Raw genomic sequence first — 19217 nt, forward strand, 5'->3', positions numbered from 1 at the left:
TGTGAAAGTCCTCACTTGGCCTTTGAATGCCAGCCTTCACACCTTGAACTAGACACTAATTCACAGTGCGCTAGAGCAGTGAAGAGCACCAGAATGATGTGCCCACAACAACTTTGGTTGCTTAACTACCAGACTGTTGCTTTTTGTGCAAACTGTAGCTTTTTTTATGGCAGATGGTTTCATTCCTAGATTGGAGTTTCAGTCACTGAGCCGGTCATTTACAAGTACATCGATCTCCATGCTCAGACTGGTGTTCTATAGGAAAGGAGCAGTCTGCTCGCCAGCTAGAGGTGGAAGTGGATGATATCTTTTGCCACTGTGGCTTCCCGGGCTTCCCATCAATTTAACATTCTTCCATTTTGATGTATTTACAAATACTTCTAGGTGGACAGTAAAAGCAAGTTCGATCCGTTTACAATTTACTTCATCTTCCAACTACCGTTAGAGTAGAAAAATCACAGAAGCCACAGTAATAATCCCAAGAGTTTAAATAACTTTTTCTAGATGTAAGCTTGTCACTAATCACTCTGGACATATACATGTCGATCGCACTGGTTTTTAGTCCTGACCAACTAGGACATGACCAAATTCCTCTAGAATAAGAATAGACTATTCTAACTTGTGCACGAAAACATCAGCAGCAGGAAGTGAACATTTTGGCCTCAAGGAGGTCACTTTTCCCTATTCAAAGGAAATGTTCTGGAACCTTGACATGGGGACCCACAGCTCAAAGTTACACATAACATGAGAAACCCCAGTCTCTATTTCCCACTGATGATAATATTGCAAGAGATTTTTACCTTCAATTCCTCCTCCCTATTAGCCACTTGTATGAGCCCAGCTTCCAGCAGTTCTTCAACTGTCTTTATCTTTTCATCCTTTTCAGTAATACTGAGAAATTAAACAAAGATGTTACAAGATATTCTCCATGAAGAAACAAGTTGGCCCTACAAGAAATTTTCAGGGAAAAAACAGTAACCTTACTGCCATAGAATCAAGTAGGCATTTTAGCTTCCTTGATGAGAGCTGAAAATCCCTTACCTTCTTTCCATTTGCTCCAACAGTTCTTTATTAGCCTATAAATTAAAGTATGAAAAGCTGGTCACCGATTGGATCAACACTGGTTTAAGATTTAGTAACAGAAAGGACTGGTTAGCATCAGCTTGTCTAGACATTGAGTTTTTGGATTAAACTAGTCCAAGAGGAAGAGTTTTCATAATGTGTGCTCCCAATACTGCTATTGGAAAGCGGGATTTGAACCCGTTAGGACAGGGGTGCTGGGCCAGGCTAGCTTTTATACTCTTCATATTAGTTCACAAACAGCAAGGCGCTCTGGACATCAGGCTCAATCTCATGAGGTGCCAACTGCCCCCTAACTCCAACGATGTCGGTGGGAGTTGAGGACGCCCAGCACCCTGCAGCATCTGGCTCAGAACGTCCAGCCCACAGACCTGAACACCTACGAGTGTAATCAAGATCAAAGTTTCTACATTTTCCAAATCTATGTACTTAGCTGGGGCACCACGCACCAGGCTCTGGCTTTTACATCTATGCAAGGGCCAACAGCAGTGCATGCTGGCAGCAGCTTTTTTAATGCCACCCACAAAGGAGGAGGCGCTCAAGCCAACAGCTGGAGAAAACCCTGCATCAGGCTCCAAAGTGCCAGTTGGGAATCTCTAACTGTCACACCTTAGAACAATGGAGCCGTTCCAGGGGTAGGAGCTGCTGATTGGCAGCTATAACTGCAGCCAAACAGATTTCAAAGCTGAGGCAGCAAGACCTGTTGTGAAAGGGTAAAGCCATGTCTTTTGCTGATGCTTTTCACAGGCAGCCACTACCAACTTGTCTGGTAGGTGAGGAACAAGATACGTGGAGGAGTGCTCCAGGTAAGAGATCAGGAATAAGACTAAGAATAACCAGTAGTACTGGTCATTATGATAGTCAGTGGGCCTTTACACAAGGAGAAAGTGTATTAGAAAAAGGTTCATCAGGTTAGACTGAAAAATACAAAGGGGTCCAGATTTTTTAAGTTCAATTTTAGCTTTATGTTGCTCGCTGTGAAGCCTAGAGTTTTGGTTGTCTGAAAAAATACAATACTATTGCCCCTCGTCCTGTCACAAGCCCCTACCGCAGAGGAAAGGCCGCTGGCACAGAACAAGAGGCAGCTCACAGATGAATGGCTACCGCTCCCTTTCAAGGGAAAACAAGCGGGCAATTCAGTCTGGAAACTGGAAGGTGAGTGACAACGTGGTAAAAAGGGTCAGTCTGGAATAGAGACCAGCCCAAAACTCTGAGGGAGGGAACAGTATTAGCAGACAACCTGCATGAAAGCGCAGGTAATTCTGTGCCATTTACAGCTGCAGTGAAACCAAGAGCATCAAAAGCAGTAAAAGAGTTAGAGGACTTAGCGCAACAGCGTCTACACATGATCTTAGCCAAAAGGCCAAGTACACACAGAGCTAAATGTTGATAGCAAGCTGTCTTGCACCTCCCACTCCCTCTGTGGAGTGAATACACTAAAACAGGGGTCGGCAACCTTTCAGAAGTGGGGTGCCGAGTCTTCATTTATTCACTCTAATTTAAGGTTTCACGTGCCAGTAATACATTTTAACGTTTTTAGAAGGTCTCTTTCTCTAAGTCTATAATATATAACTAAACTACTGTTGTATGTAAAGTAAATAAGGTTTTTAAAATGTTTAAGAAGCTTAATTTAAAATTAAATTAAAATGCAGAGCCCCCCGGACCGGTGGCCAGGACCCGGGCAGTGTGAGCGCCACTGAAAATCAGCTCGCATGCCGACTTCGGCGCGCGTGCCATAGGTTGCTACCCCTGCACTAAAACATTGGGTCAAATGGCCAAGGCTCTTATGTAACAACCTGCCACATGGAGCAAACGAGAAGAGTCATACCATTGCCCGCAAGAATCCACCTCCACTCAGCCTTGCATCACATCCATGTAAAGTGACCCAGGACAAAAGGAGACAGAGCAATCCCCTCTCCCCATTAGCACAGCAAGGGCTTGCCTGGTGGCATGACCAGTTTACTGCCTCCATGTCACTGCCAGGAGCTATCCCTTTAAAGTGCCCCATACCACCTCCCTCCTTGGGGCATTGGTCTCTCACTGATCAGCTCAAGCTAGAGAACGAGCCTCATCCAAATGACGAAGCGGGGCTCCTTCCACTAGCAAGATGCCATCTCATTTACCAGTGCTGTTTCACCTGTAACACCATGACCTTCCATACTCTCTGCTGCAACAAGCCCCATCTGACTGAGCTACAATTATAACGAACTGTGCCTGAGAGGTCATCAGGACCCCTGGGGAAGGAGAAGCCTATAACAAGAAAACACAGGCCAGTAAGCACCAAAATCCAAAAGAAGAAGAACCCTCAGGGATTTTGAGCCAAATGTCTCTGATCTCCAATGGCCATGTTGGCTGCTGGGACAGGTGACATACAGACAAAAGGAAAGAGTCATGTCCTCTGTCTTGACACATCTTGGTGGAGGAGGGTGTAGCATGGCTCACCAAGTTATATTTAACCAATCAGATTGACTTGTCAACTGCTTGGGCAATCTGTTCCCAGGCTTTTGACTCAACATTGGCTTCCTGATACCCCATGGGCCTCCTGAGGATCTCTAGTGGATTTTCTTTATATCCAGCAGCTTGACTGAAAGCTGCTGCTCACCCATCAGGTTAGGGCCACAAAGGACCTTCCATCTTGCAGTAGTAAAACTAGGGCTCTAAAAGCAATGGACAGAACAGCTGAGTTTTCAGCTAGCTCAACGAGGGACCCTGGTCGGAAGCAGAACTCTTTAAAACAAAAAACACCACCACCGGCTATTTAATAAGACATCAGTAAATATTGATTGTACCTGCTCGGACAAGAGAGCCTGCAGTTTTTGAACTTCCGATTGCAAAGCTTTGTTTTGATCCTTAAGAACCTAGAAGGAGATAGCAAGCCATCAATTCAGAACGGCAAACCCAAATTACTTTGTTTTGTAACGTTAGCCATGTAATGAATCATAAGTAGAGAAGCTGCAGCTTTTTTTTTAAACATAAATACAGTAGCATAGAAAACAAAAGACTAAAAAAAAAAGTTGCTTTTCCCTCTTTCTTGCTTCCTCAGAACATTAAGACTTTTGTCCTCAGATAGCCAAGAGAATAGTCCTCATCCCCAGGGATGGGATCACACAAAAAATAATTGACTACCCCTGCCATAAAAGATAGAACAGTGCTGGGAGTTGTAGCTCTTACCTAGTATACGACAGTGAAATCTAGTCTATCCTCCTACAGAAAACCACTTATTAGCACCACGTCAACCTATTGCTGATGACTGGCTTTTACAAAATGCTCATTTTGTAAAGCAAAGGTTCCAATACCACCTCCCAGATGCTCGCAAGCTACCCTAAAATGTTTATAAACACAGCAAAAACAGATGGGTCTGCAGTCTCCTGCACGCTCCAGCTCTTGGACTAGATGCCTACAAGAAGGCAAGTAATCATACTGTGGGTCCCTCCTCTGCCTTTGATAATCATTCTCGAGGCGACAAAGCAGTTTCTCTGGAGCAGAAACAGAACCCCATCTTAACTGGCAAATCAAGACCTCAAAAAAAGACTGCACATCTAGCCTAGATTGCTATTTCTGAAACAACGCTGGCTTCTAATGAACACATTTTTCTCCCCACCAGTTACACAGGTGACTGCATAGACACTTCACCTCTCTTGGAGACTGACACCAACTTAGTACTGCTTGGGATGCAAACATCCATTTGACACTATGAAGAGCAGAACAGTAAAAATATTTCTTTACAGACTGGAGATAATAAATTTAGGATCCATGGGATCAATACATTCTTATCTTCTGTACTGAAAGCAACACCAATCATAGCTGGACCCTTCCTACTCACCTTTAAAGTCCCATTAGCTTAGATAAAACCATTATTAGTTTCTAGGCACTTTAGATCATTCCACAGCTATTTGTCCACAACTTGCTGATTGTTCCCACTTGCTGGAGAAGGCAGGAAATGCAGTTATTCACCACGTAGTCTTTTTTTAAATCTACATTTAGCTCCTCCATCAGTATGTATTTTTAGATCCCAGCTTACACCACTTTTACCAGTGATTTTCAGAATCCTTAAAAAATCTGCAAGGCACTTTCTCTAAACACATGGTATCTACCCCAAAGCTTTACAGGGCAAGTTTAGACAGGAAAGGAGTACAACAAAAAGGACTGTGATTAGAGTTGGGCGAAATTTTTTGGCCAAAAGCATTTTTCCCCATGAAAAATGCAAGTTTGGCAACACCGAAACATTTCACAAAATTTGTGTCTGTTTTGCCAAAAACTGTGTTGAAAAAAACTAAAGAAGTCGAAACATTTCAATTGGAGGGCGGAGGGATAGCTCAGTGGTTTGAGCATTCGTCTGCTAAACCCAAGGTTGTGAGCTCAGTCCTTGAGGGGGCCATTTAGGGATCTGGGGCAAAAATCTGCCTGGGGATTGGTCCTGCTTTGAGCAGGGGGTTGGACTAGATGACCTCCTGGGGTCCCTTCCAACCCTGATATTCTATGATTCTATGATTCAAAATTAAAAAAAAAATCAATTAAAAATGTTTCAAAGCACTTATAATCTAAATGAAACACTGTTGGACCCCAAATGAATTTTTCTTTGACTTTTCAGTTTGCTAAAAAAAAAATTAAAAATTCTCTCAGGTTGACCTGAAACATTTTTTCCCAGAATTCCCAGCGAGCTAAAAGATCAGTTATTTGCACAACTAGTTATGATTGAGAATCAATCCATTTTGGACTAGGATACTCATCCCGTTCTGTCTTTCCTCTGATGAAAAGCACTACAACTCCCAGCACTGTTACATCTTTTATGGCAGGGGTAGTCTATTTTTTGTCAGGATCTAAATTTCTTGGTCAAGGTATAGTCAAGGTCCAGACTCCAAAGAAAAGAAAAGAATGATATTAAGTAAATAAAATATTTTGGGGTTCGTTCAAAAGCATCTGGCAGTCTAGCTTTGACCCACAGTCTGCCTATTGACTACCCACGCTTTATGGGTTACCCTAGGAGGTTGTGTGTCAGCTCACAGCAGAGTTAATCTTGTGTGGGAAGAGAAGTAAAGGGGCTGTGTCCCCCTTGTGCTGAAGGAACTACCTTTAGGAAGAAGTCATCAAAGCCCTTCATGGGAAGCAGGCCTTGCTTTATAAGGGTTTAAATCCCGAAGCGAGGATGTTTGGGGATTGTTTGGTTTTTAAACGCCGTTCGCTCTTGTGTGCACATATTACAGAAACAAACATAGCTCTGCACAAAGGAATTCAAATGTTGGCACAGCTATATCTTTAATCAATAGCTTAGCTGCCATAGTACAGATGAGAAGTTTTAAGTTAAAAGCAAAATCAGATATTTTTACATTTATTTAGAGTTTAAGAAAAAGTTATAATCAGATCACTAGCAACATGATAATCCAAACCATGTACGCACCAACATCTGGCAGGACACATTTCAAATATGAAATGCAGAAAAACCTGTCATGGTTATTACTGAACATCTTGTCCTTTCAGAGAGTTCATTAACTATTTAGAGACATTAGTCTTCACAGCTGCAGCTAGTACATTTAAATGGATTTTTAACATGGAGGTACGCAGTTGCACAGCTTGCTGCTACGACGACATCCTGAAAGGACGCCAGCAATATTACATATTCCTGTTTACAGTCTTAACAGCTCAAAATACACAGCCCCGCTCTGCAAATCAGTGCAGTTGTTTGCACTGTTACAGAATCTTTCAGAAACCTAGAAAATGTTACAAATAAGCTTAACACAGAGTACAGTACCTTAAATTCTTCCCTTGTGTTTGAAACCTGGGCAAGTTGTCCTTGTAGCTGTTCTTCAAGTGCTCTTATTTTGTCATCTTTAATATGAATACTGAGACAGTAAATTACACAGTTAAAAATGCTTCCCTTTTCCACTCTCTTACAAAAAGCATCCATTCAATTAAAAAAAGGTATAAACAAAGAGCCACAAAAAATTGTTTACCAAATGATGGTTGGATTTATTTTATTTAATCTACCTTTTCTGCATCCTCTCCAGTTCATGTGCAGCAACAGCCTAGATATAAAGAGGATTAGCAGAGTCTTAACATATTACATCACAAGACTCAATCAACCCCACATTCCCCAATATTCAAGCTAGAATAAGTCAGTTTCACTGGTTCTTTCACTATATTAGTCTCCAACGTAAGTGACGGAATAATGTTATCTTGACTCATTTTTAAAGACTGCAAGCTCACATCTTCCACATTATACGTTCAACAATTGGTCCTCTGCATTGGTGCTCTCAGATATCCAGCACTCACTACGATGAAATAAAGCACTGTCAAGTATTTTAAATGCCTGGCCACGGGACTGAAATGCGAAGGGCCAGATTTTTAGAACTGCACATGGGAAGCGGTGTGCATGTATGATTATTTTAGATAGTGGTCAAGATTGCACATGCAATCATGGTCTCTGTATTCACAACTGTGGGCATAGTGTCCTGAAGGAATCGGTTTGAAAATTTAAATGAATCCATATGATGAACAAATTAAAGCTGTATACTGCAGTAACTGGGGTGTTAAATAAGCAGACTCTTTTTTAAAAAGATTCCTTAGATGTTTGGTTTCTCAAAAGTCATCACTAATGAGCCCAGATCTGTAGCCTTCATAGTTTTACCCTACTCCAAGAGTAATTTCGTTGAAATCAATGAGGTTACTCGCAAAGTACGGTGCCACTCAGGTGTCTGTGTGGCAGAATCTGGCACTTAATGAGTTAAGTAAACATGGTTATTTTACCTGTTCATTTGTCAGAGCCTGTAACTTTTGCACCTCCGCTTTTAGGGATAAATTCATACTCTGTACAACCTACAGAGAAAAAGAGATGAATTCAGTTGCTTTTTAAAGACACTATTTCAAGTCATTCCATATTCTTCAGTGCAAATATTTCACAAAACCTTTTGCTAAGAGCCTAACGTTAACACCAAGATAATCTCGGACTTCCTTGTAAGGCGGCCAACTTTCTAATGTCTGAAAACTGGACACCCCTGCCCCACCTCTTCCCCTTCGCTGAGGACCTGCCCCTCACTCATTCCTCTCCCTCTCCTCCCCCGATTGCTCACTGCTCTCCCCCATCAACTCCAGCAAGAGCAGCCCCAAGGGACTTGCAACCCCAGCTCTAGCAGGCCACCTGGTAGTGCAGGTCAGAAGAGCACTGTAGCCGCACGGAAGCAGCCAGGCAGCCCTGCTGGCAAGCTAGGACATGGCCCGCCTGCACAGAGGCATCCCTCTGAGCTGCCTGCCCAGCAGTCCCCTTCCCTGCCCACTCAAGCCCTCCCCGTCCTGGAGCTGCCTGAGAGCGTGGCTGGAGAAAGTGCTGGCTGGCAGGACAGCACACGTTTCTTCCCTCCCAGGGAACGTTCCACGCCTGCTGGGAGCCCCTCACCCCATTCGCCATGGGCCCCTGCACTCTGTCCTTCGCTGCAGCCCTGCAAATTTTGCTCCTCAAAGCTAGTGCATGCATGCTGCCGCAGGAGCCACCACTTCAGAGCCAGGCAATAGGCTCCCCCTTCCCTCTCCCCCGCCCCCCTCGCCCACACTGACCAGACACTGCCAGGTTCCCTTTTCAAATGGACTTTCCGGTTGAAAACCGGACACCTGGCAACCCTACTTCCTTGAAGTTCATCTGCCTGTGTAACCTACATGCCTAATAGGGAGACAGCTCTTGAAGAGATCTGTTGGCAGGGGATAGGAATGAGTTGGGTCTGGATCACTGTTGCTAGACAGATGCACAATTAGCTCTCCACATCCAGAAGTTTCTGGACTTGTGTGTGGCAGTTTTGGCTCTGCTCTAATAGGTTCCCCTTTGCTGGACTCAAGACTCCATGAGAACAAGTAGTCAGGGTAGGTGCTTTGCAAAAGGCCATGTGCCCTGAGTGTGAGTTGGGAGAAGCCAGGCCACAGGAGCAGAAAACAGGCGGTTTTCCCTAAGCCTGAAGCATTTTGCGGCAGGGTGGGTTTTTTTTAATCTATATACTTAAACGGAGTGGTTGGCTGGTTAATTAGCTAGTTGACTAGCTAACAGTGATTTCAGCAGAGGAGGGAGAAAAGTCTGCATTAATTCCAGTTGGAGGTTTCTACAACCAAGTGGAGGGAAGATGTTGCAATGCTTTTGACTCAGCAGACTGATCACCAAAATCTAACAGGGAGTTTCGAGAGGGAGTTCTCCAGGTGAAGGAGGAGCACATATGGGACCCTTGGGGTAAGTGGCGGTCTGTAGTGTGTGTTTGTGTTTGGGGGTTACTTGCTGGGTGCTGAGCTTGTGTTTGTCTCTCTGAAGGACCGCGGCAGTTGGAAGCTGTGTGCTTCTAACCAAGGTTTGACATCTAGAAGCCTCTGTTCATTGGCTGAGCCTCAGTCAGAGGGCGGGGCTATCAGGAAGGCCAGGGCTTTATAAAGCAGTGAGCAAGCGACCAGGGGCCGCTAACAGGGAGTTTCGAGAGGGAGTTTGGAAGGGAGTGGGAAGGGGGCGAGGTACACTTGCCATTCTTTAAAACCTTAAACCTAAACTATAATCAAATCTTCTTGATTTAAACAAAAACCCTTTCATTAACCTAGGTAGCTGTAGGAGAGAATTCAGGCAGAAGCCCAGAAGCAGATTGGGGGCTATCCAGTTTATTGCACTCAGTGCAGCATATATGATTACCTGCCCTGCAGGCGGATGGCGTATGTGTGAATTTGGTGCAAGGAGCTCCTGGCCCTCAGAGATGGAGTACAGACTTTAGAGGCCAGGGTGACAGAACTGGAGGAGCTAAGGGAGGCAGAGAGGTATGTTGATGAGGCTTTCCGGGACACACTAGATTTGTCCCACCTCCGGTCAGACAGCCCCTGCGCTGTTAAGGAGGATGAAAGGCTCAGGGAAGGAGAGCAGTAAACAGAGGCAGAGGGAAACCTTCCCATCGTTGGGACCCTCCTGTCAGATGATGTTGGGGTATCCTCTCGCACTGAGATTACCTCTCCGGGGGAGGGAACTCCAGTCATTAGGAAAAGGCAATAATGGGAGATTCGATCATTAGAAACATAGATAGCTGGGTTTGGGATGACCAGGAGAACGGTATGGTGACTTGCCTGCCTGGAGCGAAGGTTACGGATCTCTCAAGGCATCTAGACAGACTTGTGTGTAGTGCTGGGGTGGAGCCAGTGGTCGTGATACATGTAGGTACCAATGACATAGGGAAGGGTAGGAGAGACGTCCTGGAGGCCAAATTTAGGCTGCTAGGAAAGAGACTGAAATCCAGGACCTCTATGGTGGCATTCTCAGAAATGCTTCCAGTTCCACACACAGGGCCAGGTAGGCAGGCAGAGCTTCAGAGTCTCAATGCGTGGATGAGACGATGGTGTAGAGAGAAGGGGTTTAGATTTATTAGGAACTAGGGAAACTTTTGGGATGGGTGAGCCTATACAGGAAGGATGGGCCTTCCACCTAAACCAAAGTGGAACCAGACTGCTGGCACTTAACATTTAAAAGGTCGCAGAGCAGTTTTTAAACTAAGAGATGGGGGAAAGCCGACTGCTGCAGAGGAGCACGTGGATCGGACAGAGACTTCTCTTAGAGGAGAGTCTATTGATAGAGATTCTCTAGGTTCTAGTCAGGAGGAGAGGATGGAAGAAGATAAAGTATGGGACAGATCAGATGAGAAACATTCACATAAAAAAGAATCTGACATCAGAAAAGAGCAGACAAATAAACAGTGACAAGTTTTTAAAGTGCTTGTATACAAATGCTAGAAGTCTAAATAATAAGATGGGTGAACTAGAGTGCCCCATGTTAAAGGAGGATATTGATATAATAGGCATCACAGAAACCTGGTGGAGTGGGGACAATCAATGGGACACAATCATTCCGGGGTACAAAATACACCTCTACCTCGATATAACGCTGTCCTCGGGAGGCAAAAAATCTTACCACGTTATAGGTGAAACCACGTTATATCGAACTTGCTTTGATCCACCGGAGTGCGCAGCCTCGCCCCCCCGGAACACTACTTTACCGTGTTATATCCGAATTCGTGTTATATCGGGTCACGTTATATTGGGGTAGAGGTGTATATCGGAAGGACAGAACAAGTCGTGCGGGGGGAGGGAGAAGGGGGAGTCTTAAAGAACTCAAATGTGAAATTGCTGAACTATTAACTATGGTTTGTAACCTGTCCATTAAATCAGCTTCTGTACCCAATGACTGGAAGATACCTAATGTAATGCCAATATTTAAAAAGGGCTCTAGAGATGATCCCGGCAATTACAGATCGGTAAGTCCAATGTCAGTACCGGACAAATTAGTTGAAACAATAGTAAAGAATAAAATTGTCAGACACATAGAAGAATATAACTTGTTGGGCAAAAGTTAACATGGTTTCTGTAAAGGAAAATCATGTCTTACTAATCTATTAGACTTTTTTGAAGGGGTCAAACATGTGGACAAGGGGGAATCCAGTGGACATGTGTACTTAGATTTCCAGAAAGCCTTTGACAAGGTCCCTCACCAAAGGCTCTTACGTAAATTAAGTTGTCAGGGATAAGAGAGAAGATCCTTTCATGGATTGAGAACTGGTTTAAAAGACAGGGAACAAAGGGTAGGAATAAATGGTAAATTTTCAGAATGGAGAGGGGTAACTAGTGGCGTTCCCCAAGGGTCAGTCCTAAGACCAATTCTATTCAATTTATTCATAAATGATCTGGAGAAAGGGGTAAACAGCGAGGTGGCAAAGTTTGCAGATGATACTAAACTGCTCAAGATAGTTAAGACCAAAGCAGACTGTGAAGAACTTCAAAAAGATCTCACAAAACTAAGGGATTGGGCAACAAAATGGCAAATGAAATTTAATGTGGATAAATGTGAAGTAATGCACATTGGAAAAAATAACCCCAACTATACATACAGTATGATGGGGGCTAATTTAGCTACAACTAATCAGGAAAGAGATCTTGGAGTCATTGTGGATAGTTCTCCAAAGACGTCCATGCAGTGGCAGTCAAAAAAGCAAACAGGATGTTAGGAATAATTAAAAAGGGGATAGAGAATAAGACGGAGAATATCTTATTGCCCTTATATAATTCCATGGTATGCCCACATCTTGCATACTGTGTACAGATGTGGTCTCCTCATCTCAAACAAGATATATTGGCATTAGAAAAAGTTCAGAAAAGGGCAACTAAAATGATTAGGGGTTTGGAATGGGTCCCATATGAGGAGAGTTTAAAGAGGCTAGGACTTTTCAGCTTGGAAAAGAGGAGACGGGGGGGGGGAAATATGAGAGAGGTATAGAAAATCATGAGTGGTGTGGAGAAAGTGAATAAGGAAAAGTTATTTACTTGTTCCCATAATATAAGAACTAGGGGCCACCAAAAGGAAATTAATGGGCAGCAGGTTTAAAACAACAAAAGGAACACAGCACACAGTCAACCTGTGGAACTCCTTGCCTGAGGAGGTTGTGAAGGCTAGGACTATAACAGGGTTTAAAAAAAGAGAACCTCCATGAATGGCTATTAGCCAGGATGGGTAAGGAATGGTGTCCCTAGCCTCTGTTTGTCAGAGAGTGGAGATGGATGGCAGGAGAGAGTTCACTTGATCATTACCTGTTAGGTTCACTCCCTCTGGGGCACCTGGCATTGGCCACTGTCGGAAGACAGGATACTGGGCTGGATGGACCTTTGGTCTGACCCAGTGTGGCCGTTATTATGTTCTTATGTACAAAGACTAACTGAGACTCACGTGAACTCAACCTGAGCTTCTCAGAACCCTGAGTTTCTTCTCACTGTGTTTCTGTGGGGATGGACCTGTTTACATTTATTTTCTTTATGTTTAGGTATAACTGCGAAGATAAAGTATGTGGATTATAAAGTAGTCATGTCATGTGGTAGAAATTAAGTTGTAGTTATTTTTTATTGTTTCTTTATCATAAGATTTTATAAAGTTAGTATTAAGTTAATTCCTTTTGTTCTTTTTGGACTTGATTGTGGGGAGGCTGACCCTATGCAATCCTTGCTGAAAATCCTCAGTGACTGAAGTCTGGGTGTCCATGTGCTTTTCTATAGGAGTTATTTTATAGGCACTAGGAGAAGGGCAGTAAAGTAAACTCTGGCCCACCCAAAAGTTACCCCTACAGCAAACCCAGGCCCCAGTCCCACCAAAAGACCTATGCAAGCAGACCCCCACGGCCACAGGAGCCCCAATCAAGGCAGTGGGGGGGATGCAAGACCCTGGGTTTGTGGGTTTCAGTTCACAATCACAGCTTCTGTAATGAGCTTGCTTTTTAGTCAGTTTCCTTCAAAGGGGCATTTCCTATACCTTGAGCTCCTCCTCCTTGCCGGTTAGATTGGCATGTTCATTGACTAAAGAGTCCTCCACCTGCTTTATCTGTTTCTCCTTTTCTGCAATCCTGTACAAATAAGAGATGCAATTAATTTGCAACAAGACCTTTTAGACAGAAATGGATGTACAGTGTTAAGCTACACTTAGAAGAAGAATATGCAGGCCCAAAATCAAACCGGCTATAATTAATTCTGTTGGCAGAGTGTTTTGGACATAAAGTTTTTCTTTTTTGTTTTAAATTCTCTACGCTTGCCAAGAGTTTACAAGATGTGCACGAAGCCTGGTGCATCATAACACCCTCCCCCTCAATGGGACAAATGCCCTGGAGCTCTGCTTCCTAACATTCTCCTGGCCCTGCACATGCCACCGATCCATACGCTCAGACGTCAGCAAGAGGGGCAGCTCTCACTCCCGCACAGCGAACACAACTACACACAATGTACTCGAAGTCTGGGGTGGGGAGGGGAAATCCGTAGGAAGAAGTTTCACAGCTTCCAAGAGGCTCACATACAATGCAAAGTAAATACTTAAGTGACAGCGTTTCCTTCACAATTCTCTCTCGTATGTGTCGAGCAGGAGTTAAGGGTTTCTACATCTTGAGCAGGCAATAAAGCAAGCAACTTCTTCATAAACATATAGGAGAAGGGATGCTTACACTTTCTGTAGTTCTTCTGCCAGGACTGAAGCAGAGCTCTACAGAGGGGGGAAAAAATAGCTGGATGTAAAGCAAAAACGAAAAAGACCTTTTCTAAGCTGAGCCAGAAATAACATTTGCTGGACTTGTTTACAGATGTCTGAAACTGGCACAGGCCAATACCCAATGTTTCCTGGCCAAAGAACATTGAAATGGTATAAACTCGTACTAAAGTCCTTGCCCACACTGGTCCAAGAGCCAAGGAACCATTACCATAAGGGACCATATGGACCTGTAATTGTGGGAGTTCTCTTACAGTTTTGTGCCTCAATGCCATAGATTCTTCTCATCCAGTTTCCCCACTCATACTAGATGGCAGAGAACAGCATCAAGGAGACTACAATGAATGTGAACCAACCGCTCTCTGGTAACCTCCCAGGCAACCTCAGCACAAGCCATCTCAGTCATTTACGCGAGTCCCCACTTAGGAGTAGGCAGACATCCAACACTACCCCCCCTCCCTCAAAATAACCAGCCCAACCTATCACCTCTCCACCACTGATCCCTTCAGGAGTGAGGGCAAACTCTCCAACAAAAGGCAAGCGCCAGATTATTAATGTGGTCTTCAGTTTGTTCAGGCCACCTGTGGGTGTCTAGCTTGGCTGGAAACTGAAGCTGGACAAATTCATACAGGATATAAAGGAACAAATTTTTGACAGTGAAGGCAATTAACAATTGGAACAACCTGCTAAGGGCTGTGGTGGATTCTCCATCACTGGCAATTTTTAAATCAAGATTGGATGTTTTTCTAAAAGACAGGTTCGAGTTCAAAGAAATGATTTCAGGGAAACCCTATGGCCGGTATTATCCAGGAGGTCAGGTCAGATGCTCACTGTGGTCCCTTCTAGCCTTAGACTCTCTGAAGGGATAGCAAATATGTCCATGCACAACTAAAACATTCAATACTCAGCTGTAGGCAGGCAGGGAGCTCTGAATCTTTGTACTTGTTCCATTTGTGCCTGCATTAAGCAGGCAAAGTTAAAGTGGGCTTTTTTAAACCTGCTGATTTCTACGATTGGCTGTGTAGAGAGTCAACTTCTCATTGTCTGGAACCCAGAAGCCAGGAAGTATCTGGATGTGACTGGAGCCTCTAATGAGGCACTGAAATCTGATGTACAGTATTTAATGACACTGTACAAAGAAATAAGTTGTCAAAGCAAATCAAGTGGAACCAGAACGTTTAAACATGAAAAACTGTGAAAGTTATCGCAAGTCATCTATTGTCTCCACTGAAATAGTCATTGGATTTAAGAAATTATTCCACACAACTTAATGTTGTAGACACTATTTCTACGTGAACTATAAAATGTGTGGCATATTTCATCATGCTCTATTGCCCAAGGAGTCATGGCAACTTTCTACGTTCAATGTACCATATCCAGATTTAAATAATATAATTGTTGTAACTGGCTTTTGAAAGAACATTTACCAGTTAAGACTGCAAGACAAAATGTATAGTGTTAGAACATGCTGTACCTGGGCTGCCATTTGTGAATGAAACTTCTGAAGCTGAGCTTTCAAAGCCTCCTTCTGATCCATCAGGTCCTTATGGAGAGAGAACACAAAAAGAAAAGCAAATTTAAATGTACAAGAGTATATATTTTTTAGTTCTTATTAACTGCACTGTTTTAAAGTTGCATGTTAGGCATCTACACTTGAACAATGTTGTGAAGGCCAAGACTATCACAGGGTTCAAAAAAGAACTAGATAAGTTCATCGAGGATAATTCCATCAATGGCTATTAGCGAGGATGGACAGGGAGGGTGTCCCTAGCCTCTGTTTGCCAGAAGCTAGGAATGGGCAACAGGGGATGGATCACTTGATGATTACCTATTCTGTTCATTCCCTCTGGGGCACCTGGCATTGGCCACTGTCGGTAGACCGGATACTGGGCTAGATGGACCTTTGGTCTGACCCAGTATGGCCGTTCTTATGTTAACACTATTTTTTTTTATTACAATTATCTTATTGGTAGTAAAGTTAAAAACAACAAGGAACACAACACACTATGTGCCACAAGAGAACATTCCCTTCCCTTCCACTCCATATACCCCATACAACATAAGCCAGCTTGCTTGAAACCAATGCAGCAGCTTAGAGCATCTCCTCTTACAGGATGCCAGCTGATCATTGGGACAAAGTATATTCATTCTTGCATTCAGTTGTAAAGCTTTGTTAAAACAAAAACACGGTCATATCATTCAAGCTCAGTTGCATGGAGAAAGATCTTCAGCTATTAATGCAGTACCTGCACCTGCAACTGCACAGAATCCTCTGCAGTGACCCTCTTTTGTTCAGCCTCCATTAACTGCAACATCCTTTGCTCCAGCTGTTGTTTAGACACTATTGTATCCGTAAGTTTGCTGTGCAGGCTCTGGATTTCACTGTCTTTGGCCACAAGCTTATTCTGCACATCTGCAGCAGAAACATCAAGGTTTTAATTAAACAGAATATTTAAACATTTGTAATATATTGGGAAAACTGAGCAAAAGACAGCTTTTATTTAAGCAAGCATAGTAGTTTCAAACTTAACCCTTCACACTTAAAACAACCCAGGCCATAGATACCATGTTGAAATGCACTATTTTCCTGAGATGTCAGCTGGAGGAGGTATTGAGTACATTGATGAACCATTTCCTTTAAACCCTTTATAGCTCAATGTTATTTGCCCAAGAATATGCTTTTTACATACAGCAAAGGGGAGAGACAGCCATCTTTGGTAGTAATAGGAAACTACACATGTTCATACCTTGTTGTGCTGCTTCATGTTCTGCTATCCTTTTCCTGAGATAGGCCTGGATTTCCTCCCATCTCCTCTCTGCTTCCTGCTGTTGGACCTAACAATTGAAAGTGGGAATTGGGAGAGAGGAAAAAAGGGTCAACTTTCAAGTCCCCATACTGACCTGTTTAACAGAGTGGATCTCTACTTTCTAGACCATGTCTACACTCAAAAAGCTACAGCAGCACAGCTGCAGCGCTTCCGTGTAGACCTCACTACAGCACCAGGAGGGGCTCTCCCTTGGCTACTCCTCGAGAGGTGGTAACTAGGGCTGTCTACACCGGGGGTTAGGGTGGCATAGCTACATCTCAGGTGTGCAGATTCTTCAAATGCCTGAGAGGCATAGCTACACCGATGTAAGTTTCTACTGTAGACCATAGAATCATAGAATCTCAGGGTTGGAAGGGACCTCAGGAGGTCATCTAGTCCAACCCCCTGCTCAAAGGAACATCCCATAGCGATGTTCCTAAACCTCTATCCAATATAAGGCAGCATATGTCCCTCCCTTCCACATACAGCAAGGCCACAGTGGAGACATCCAGCACTCAATAAGCCTCACCTTAAGTCAATCCAGTCTATTTCAACAGCTTTGCAGTCCAAACTCTGAAATGAATCCCAAACAATCTAAACCACAGCTCTTTAGCAGACAAGTTTCTACAACTAACAGGGGGCAATGTCACTCCTCAAGTTCAGGAAGGAGTGCCTGAATCCAGAATTGCCAGATCTTGTGTAAATCTGCATTTGCTATCCAAAATTTGGTTCCATTGTAGTCACCACCTGTCCAGCAACCGCGATTCATGGGTTCTTTCACTGCAAATTGATTTTCTTTTAGTAACAAGCTACCAGCACTCTCTCTGAAATTTTGAATTTCCTTTTGACAGATTTTTTTGTTTTGTTATTATATGTCCACATAGGAAGAAGAGAAGCGCTTCTGTTCTATCAAAGAGAGGGAATGGGGGAAATCAGGCACATCCCTGGCCAGAAAAACTAGCTTACTCTTAACAAATATAGCATTTTGTTTAGATACATGCATCTGAATAAGTTACTCCAGCCACAAGAACAAAAGGACACTTACATCATTTGAAACGCCTATTGGGACAATGCTTCCTATGTAAGTTACTACAGGATACTATTCCATTCACAATTTTTTGACTGTTCAAATATGTTCAGAGATTTAAGTGACGAAAGTTTCTTTTAAAAAAGACAACATTTTTCTGTAGACGTTGTTTTTACTAAATAGGAGTGTTCATAATTACTAAAAAGTGCAAAATATTCAAAGCTCACCTAGAAAGGAAGCATCAAATGCTGACCTGCTATTGTCCACCAATTGCAATTTTCCATTTTTATCAGACATCGAACGAGTAAATACAGAGCTAAATGTGTAGGCTTATAGGCAATAGGTATTTTAGCAAGATTTCCTTTCAAATTTCTCATATATCCTAAACTATCAGAAGGCAGATTTCCCCACTCAAAGTATTATAGGCTTTGTTAAGGGCACAGCATAATAGCAGAGGGATAAAGAAAACAGAAGTCACCTTTAGCTGGCCAATTGTTTGCTCTGTGTTTTTCTTTTGGAGTTCCTCCTGTTGCAATTTATTGTTCTTCTCCGTCAGTTCATTCACAAGTCTAGCACAATCCTGACGCAATTTGTTCAGTTCACTAGACTGCCTAAAGAAATAAGAATGACTGGTTTTTCATAACGTAATCTTAAGCAATTACAGTTCACAAGGATCAAGTCAATGAAATATCAGTAGACACTCAAATATCAATATCCAGTCAAAAGTGTACTTCTAAAAGACGCGTTTAATACCAATTTACTCTCGTAGAGTAACAGAAGTATTTAGCATTTCAGAATATGTACAAGATTACACATAGAAAGCAATAACGTTCCTGACTCGAACCATATCAACTGCATGTGTCTGGGTACCACCTAATACAACAGAGCCCTCAATCTACCCTTATTGGGATCTCAGGATGCTACAGCAGCACAAATAACCCTCTTCATTGGCTCAGAAGCAATATGAGTCACAATATATGAAACTTTGAATGATTTTGCTTATCCCTCTTCTCCTAAAACAACCAACAGATAATCATCTTCTTGCTACCCATTTGATGCATCTTTTATGCAGATGTTTAATATTTTTGTTAAAATGACTTAAAATCTTAAAATATTCCGGCTCCCAAGATTACAAGGTCAATATTTCTACTGAGGCCTCATGGCAAAGGGCTATATAATTAGTGTCAGACATACTGACACTTAGCACTTCTATGCTTCCTTCCATTGGAGGGTCTCTAACTTGAGCAACTTTAAGAGGCCTGCTCTTCAGAAAGTACCAAGCACCCACCCA

At 43.0% G+C, this 19217-nt stretch overlaps 1 protein-coding gene across 7 annotated transcripts in view; it reads right to left on the bottom strand.

Annotated features, from left to right (window-relative positions):
* KTN1 (kinectin 1) overlaps positions 1-19217 on the bottom strand; it is a 79713-nt gene that overhangs the window by 36568 nt on the left and 23928 nt on the right. For all 7 annotated transcript variants that reach the window (XM_026654174.2, XM_026654173.2, XM_026654171.2 and 4 more), the window contains exons 8-19: positions 18405-18537; positions 16840-16927; positions 16339-16505; positions 15567-15635; positions 14052-14089; positions 13373-13463; positions 7825-7893; positions 7066-7103; positions 6830-6920; positions 3870-3938; positions 1042-1076; positions 801-891 (exon numbers count right to left, since the gene is read on the bottom strand). In XM_026654174.2, the coding sequence (XP_026509959.1) occupies positions 801-891; positions 1042-1076; positions 3870-3938; positions 6830-6920; positions 7066-7103; positions 7825-7893; positions 13373-13463; positions 14052-14089; positions 15567-15635; positions 16339-16505; positions 16840-16927; positions 18405-18537 (979 nt within the window). The remainder of the gene's footprint in view (positions 1-800; positions 892-1041; positions 1077-3869; positions 3939-6829; positions 6921-7065; positions 7104-7824; positions 7894-13372; positions 13464-14051; positions 14090-15566; positions 15636-16338; positions 16506-16839; positions 16928-18404; positions 18538-19217) is intronic.

Source organism: Terrapene carolina, unplaced genomic scaffold (genome assembly GCF_002925995.2).
Source record: "Terrapene carolina triunguis isolate 2854851 unplaced genomic scaffold, T_m_triunguis-2.0 Scaffold189, whole genome shotgun sequence".
In the NCBI taxonomy this organism is placed as follows: Eukaryota; Metazoa; Chordata; order Testudines; family Emydidae; genus Terrapene; species Terrapene triunguis.